General features: G+C 43.6%; 1 protein-coding gene across 3 annotated transcripts in view; it reads left to right on the top strand.

Moving 5' to 3' along the window:
• The first annotated feature begins 513 nt into the window (after positions 1 to 513).
• The window catches only part of LOC124868647 (wiskott-Aldrich syndrome protein family member 3-like), a 46132-nt gene continuing 40645 nt past the window's right edge, over positions 514 to 6000 (top strand). For 2 of the 3 annotated variants that reach the window (XM_047366123.1, XM_047366121.1), the window contains exons 1-2: positions 514 to 640; positions 1404 to 1543. In XM_047366123.1, coding sequence (XP_047222079.1) covers positions 1411 to 1543 — 133 coding nt within the window. In that variant the 5' untranslated portion in view covers positions 514 to 640; positions 1404 to 1410. Of the gene's footprint in view, positions 641 to 953; positions 1317 to 1403; positions 1544 to 6000 lie in introns of those variants that run through there. The other variant, XM_047366122.1, reaches the window with a different exon arrangement.

Genomic DNA, 6000 nt, shown 5'->3' with positions numbered 1-6000 from the left:
AAGATGGTGATGGTAGGATACTTCCAGCCTCCATGACTGCAGCTACCTGTCTCATTTCCTTAACATACGTCTTGATTGAAATAAAATCTCATTGAATCTAGATAAGAATAATTTTGGCTGCAACTTGATTCAGAGTTTATTTAATCCCATCTGGGATCTGTTTTATATCTATCAAGAAATATTACATGAACAAGCAGACAGCTGAGATGGACTCAGGAAGGTGGATGTTTGCTTTCACCTGAGAGACAAGCGGCAATTTAATAACACAAAGCAAATAGTATCTTCGGGAAATCTGGAAATGACCACAGAGTGATCAATCAAGTTTAAACAATCTGATTATCCTCAGATTAGGCAAACGTTCTCGATCTGTTCAAACAATCCCGTACCTGATAACAATAACTGTGACATTTTCAGGTTTAACCACTAATTGAACCATAATGTAACAACACTCTTCTTTTACTTCGTCAATAAGTAAAACATCTTTATTTCCACGTCTAGTGGGTTGGAAATGAGGTGGAGCTGACTGGATTCGCTCTTCCTGCTGAACGCGCGCTCCCGACGCAGAGGATCCACTGTCTGTCTGTCGGGGGTTACGATCTTGGCACGACAGACGCCGGAGCGGAACCGGTCTCAGGCCAGGGTAAGGGTGATCTAAACCTTAATTAGCTACGTTTATGAGCAGTGGCCAAGCCTACAGGTTCGTGACTCCATCTGCAGCTGAAAACCTTAACAGAACCAGATCAGAACCACCGGCTGTCGGGCCGCGGATCGATCAGCTGACTGATGGAGCCTGAACTCGAGCGCATCGAGCGCAACGTGGTTTGGTAACGTTACCTTCAAATGACGTCATGGCCCATCAGCTTTCTGTTTTTTTTTTGGGGGGGGGGGGGGACAGGTGATGGTCTCATGATCTCGGCTCAGACAGCAGCTGGTCATGGGTTCATTGGCAACATCAGACTGGAACATCTGCTGGAACACTGAAGAACATCAGACTGGAGCCATGTTGATGACCTGAGAGGAACTTTCCTGAAGCTTGTTTTCTGTCAAAGCAGATATGCATCTGGAGGACACTGCAACATGTCAATGAGTCTGAGTGATGTCAACATCAGCATGTGGGTGGGGTCATGGTGGTGAGTTTGACACACCTGGTCTTGACCTAAGGTTGGTGTGCAGGAGTACTGACCAAGGCAGAGAGTGGGAACCATCCAGCAGTAGGTGCTCAACCTGCTGTAAGAACATCAACAGCAGAACTTTCAGATCTTCAGCCTATTGAGAGTTATCCATATTGTGCGGCTAGACACAGTCATGATGCTGCAGTAAGGATGTTTGCTAGTTGAGTGCCAGTCAGAGAGCAGACTGATTCTGGATGTTCTGATTCTAGTCGGATCTGTGTGTGTGTGCAGGTGAGGGATGCCGCTGGTGAAGAGGATCATCGAGCCCAGGTACCTGTGCCGCGGAGCTCTGCCTGATGGGGTCGCCAGTGAGCTGGAGTGCGTCACCAACAGCACATTGGCTGCAGTCATCAAGCAGCTGGGAGGACTCAGTGAGTGATTCGGACCTGGTTCATTACAGTCAGAGGTTCTGTATGAATTCTCAGAAATGAGAACAGTTGGTTCTTCGCAACGAGCTGTTATGATATAACTTCAGGTGCTGCTTTCGTTGTGTTGACTTCAGAACATCTGGCTGGTCCACCGTAGGGTTCTGGATGTAAAGGTTGTCCTGAATTCAATTCAGTTTTATTTCTATAGCGCCAATTCACAACACATGTCGTCTCAAGGTTCTTCACAACAGTCAGGTTCATACATTCCAATTAATCGTAATCATTGAACAGTTCAGTCAGATTCAGTTATTTATTCAAATTGGATAAAAAGTTTTTCTATCTAAGGAAACCCAGCAGATTGCATCCAGTCAGTGACTTGCAGCATTCACTCCTCCTGGATGAGCATGTAGAGACAGTGGACAGTCACTGGTGTTGACTTTGCAGCAATCCCTCATACTGAGCATGCATGTAGCGACAGTGGAGAGGAAAAACTCCCTTTTAACAGGAAGAAACCTCCAGCAGAACCAGAACCAGGCTCAGTGTGAGCGGCCATCTGCCACGACCGACTGGGGGTTTGAGAGAACAGAGCAGAGACACAAAGAGAACAAAGAAGCACTGATCCAGGAGTACTTTCTATGGGAAGGTAAAGTAAATGTTAATGGATGTAGCTCCTTTAGTCGTTTCATCTAGAAAGAAAGAACAGATAAACTCTGAGCCAGTTTTCAAGGTTAGAGTCTGAAAGAGAGCACATAGAGTTAGTTACAGTAGAAGCTCAGTCAGTAGCCATGTCTAGGAGAGAGAAAGGGTTAAACACTGAAAGACAGGGCCATGTGGATCATCTGTAGAAGGTGAACATTAAGTTGTTGCCAGCAGAAGCTCGGACGATGCCCCTCTCCAGAAAGGTGTCACAGGTAGACACAGAGTCAGGCCAGGTGTACCTTCTAGGAAGAGAAAAGAGAGACCAAAGTTAAAAGCTGAAGTAACAGCAAAAAATGCAAAATTGGAGAGTAGTATAAGAATGTAGCAGAGAGAGTGAAAGTGGTCATTATGTCCTCCAGCAGCCTAAGCCTATAGCAGCATAACTACAGAGATAGTTTCAGTTCAGATTATTTAGTTAAACGGCGCTTATTTATAACAATGTCGTCTCAAGGAACCTCACAAAGGGTCCCACTGATGGTCATTGTTATACTAAAAACCACAAGGATTGGGATACCTCTCTCTGTCAGACTGATTATAACCACTGGAAAAGAGAAGGGGTCATACAGGTAGCAGAAATGGAGGGTGTGTTTGCACCTCAACCATAACTGAGCCGGTTTAGGCTAAAACTAAAAAAAACTAAAAAATAAGGAAGATAGCTCAGGATAACCTAAGCCACTCTAACTATAAGCTTTATCAAAAAGGAAAGTTTTAAGCCTAGCCTTAAAAGTAGACAGGGTGTCTGCCTCACAGACTAAAACTGGGAGCTGGTTCCACAGGAGAGGAGCCTGATAACTAAAGGATCTGCCTCCCATTCTACTTCTAGAGACTCTAGGAACCACCAGTAAACCTGCAGTCTGAGAACAAAGTGCTCTGTTAGGAACATATGGACCAATCAGATCTCTGATGTATGATGGAGCTAGATCATTAAGGGCTTTATATGTGAGGAGGAGAATTTTAAATTCTATTCTGGATTTAACAGGGAGCCAATGAAGGGAAGCTAAAATAGGAGAAATATGATCTCTCTTTTTAATTTTCATCAGAACTCTTGCTGCAGCATTTTGAATCAGCTGAAGGCTTTTAACTGCATTTTGTGGACATCCTGATAGTAAAGAATTACAATAGTCCAGCCTTGAAGTAACAAATGCATGGACTAGTTTTTCAGCATCACTCCTAGATAGGATATTTCTAAATATACAGGTCCTTCTCAAAATATTAGCATATTGTGATAAAGTTCATTATTTTCCATCATGTCATGATGAAAATTTAACATTCATATATTTTAGATTCATTGCACACTAACTGAAATATTTCAGGTCTTTTATTGTCTTAATACAGATGATTTTGGCATACAGCTCATGAAAACCCAAAATTCCTATCTCACAAAATTAGCATATCATTAAAAGGGTCTCTAAACGAGCTATGAACCTAATCATCTGAATCAACGAGTTAACTCTTAAACACCTGCAAAAGATTCCTGAAGCCTTTAAAACTCCCAGCCTGGTTCATCACTCAAAACCCCAATCATGGGTAAGACTGCCGACCTGACTGCTGTCCAGAAGGCCACTATTGACACCCTCAAGCAAGAGGGTAAGACACAGAAAGACATTTCTGAACGAATAGGCTGTTCCCAGAGTGCTGTATCAAGGCACCTCAGTGGGAAGTCTGTGGGAAGGAAAAAGTGTGGCAGAAAACGCTGCACAACGAGAAGAGGTGACCGGACCCTGAGGAAGATTGTGGAGAAGGGCCGATTCCAGACCTTGGGGGACCTGCGGAAGCAGTGGACTGAGTCTGGAGTAGAAACATCCAGAGCCACCGTGCACAGGCGTGTGCAGGAAATGGGCTACAGGTGCCGCATTCCCCAGACCTGGGCTACAGAGAAGCAGCACTGGACTGTTGCTCAGTGGTCCAAAGTACTTTTTTCGGATGAAAGCAAATTCTGCATGTCATTCGGAAATCAAGGTGCCAGAGTCTGGAGGAAGACTGGGGAGAAGGAAATGCCAAAATGCCAGAAGTCCAGTGTCAAGTACCCACAGTCAGTGATGGTCTGGGGTGCCGTGTCAGCTGCTGGTGTTGGTCCACTGTGTTTTATCAAGGGCAGGGTCAATGCAGCTAGCTATCAGGAGATTTTGGAGCACTTCATGCTTCCATCTGCTGAAAAGCTTTATGGAGATGAAGATTTCATTTTTCAGCACGACCTGGCACCTGCTCACAGTGCCAAAACCACTGGTAAATGGTTTACTGACCATGGTATCAATGTGCTCAATTGGCCTGCCAACTCTCCTGACCTGAACCCCATAGAGAATCTGTGGGATATTGTGAAGAGAACGTTGAGAGACTCAAGACCCAACACTCTGGATGAGCTAAAGGCCGCTATCGAAGCATCCTGGGCCTCCATAAGACCTCAGCAGTGCCACAGGCTGATTGCCTCCATGCCACGCCGCATTGAAGCAGTCATTTCTGCAAAAGGATTCCCGACCAAGTATTGAGTGCATAACTGTACATGATTATTTGAAGGTTGACGTTTTTTGTATTAAAAACACTTTTCTTTTATTGGTCGGATGAAATATGCTAATTTTGTGAGATAGGAATTTTGGGTTTTCATGAGCTGTATGCCAAAATCATCCGTATTAAGACAATAAAAGACCTGAAATATTTCAGTTAGTGTGCAATGAATCTAAAATATATGAATGTTAAATTTTCATCATGACATTATGGAAAATAATTAACTTTATCACAATATGCTAATATTTTGAGAAGGACCTGTATATATATGTACATATATATATATATGTATGTATATATACATATATATATATATATATATATATATATACATATATATATATATATGTATATACATACTATGTTTTTACTGAAGAGGAATACAAGGTTAAATTTTGCTAGTATGCATGTTGTCTATGTAAACTCTGGTGGTTCGTTCAGACCAAATGGGATTTGAGCGTCAAAAAGGTGTCCAACACCTCAAGTTGGACCTGTTTGCTTTGAGGTTGGATGCTGTTATCGAGCTTCAAAAACGCTCTAGACACGCGTCTGAGCAAAGTGTGGGTAGACCCTTTCAATCATCCTTTGCCTTTGTACAATGGCAGATGCAGTCAAGAGAATGGCTTGGCTTTATTTGTTGAATCATGGCAGGACGGGCACAAACCGCAACATGCTCAGGAGGGGTCAGGAGAAGCAGAGAGGAGAGACGCTGCTGTCTGGATGGTGAAGCTCCAAAGTTTGCCTGAAGAACATTTTGGGCTTTATGAGGAAATTCTTGTCTCAGCCATGGCCATAAGAAGGACAAGAACTTTAAAGCTCAGAACCATGGACTTCTGACCGGAGTGAAGATAGTTTGAGGTTGGATGTTGGGTCTTCGTGCTCCATGGATTCAGCAGGGCTTTCCTCCTCCAGGCAGTCTGATTAAAGGCAGCTGCTCTCTGGCTGCTCCCTCCTTCAGCAGATGCCTGTTCTCTTCAGGCCCGTCAATAAAGGTCAGAACCAAACACGCTGTTTCATGGTGGTTTGTTTGTGTATTTTGGAGGAAATGTTTGTGCGTCTGATCAGCTGATTTTATGTGTGATCAGCTGGTTTAGGATGTTATTAACTACAGCGCCCCCTACCTGCGTGTCATTCAGAAAGCTGATGTGTCCTTTTTCTTCCAGCCTTCAGGCTGGTTTATGATTAGTAAATAGTCAAATTTATCATGGGTCGTTCCATCCCATGATAAACCGTCTCTGATTGGTTGACGCGCTGATTGT

This window comes from Girardinichthys multiradiatus, chromosome 5 (assembly GCF_021462225.1).
Source record: "Girardinichthys multiradiatus isolate DD_20200921_A chromosome 5, DD_fGirMul_XY1, whole genome shotgun sequence".
NCBI classification, from domain to species: domain Eukaryota; kingdom Metazoa; phylum Chordata; class Actinopteri; order Cyprinodontiformes; family Goodeidae; genus Girardinichthys; species Girardinichthys multiradiatus.
The sequence above is the reverse complement of the archived record's forward strand: the minus strand, read 5'-3'. Positions and strand labels throughout refer to the sequence as shown.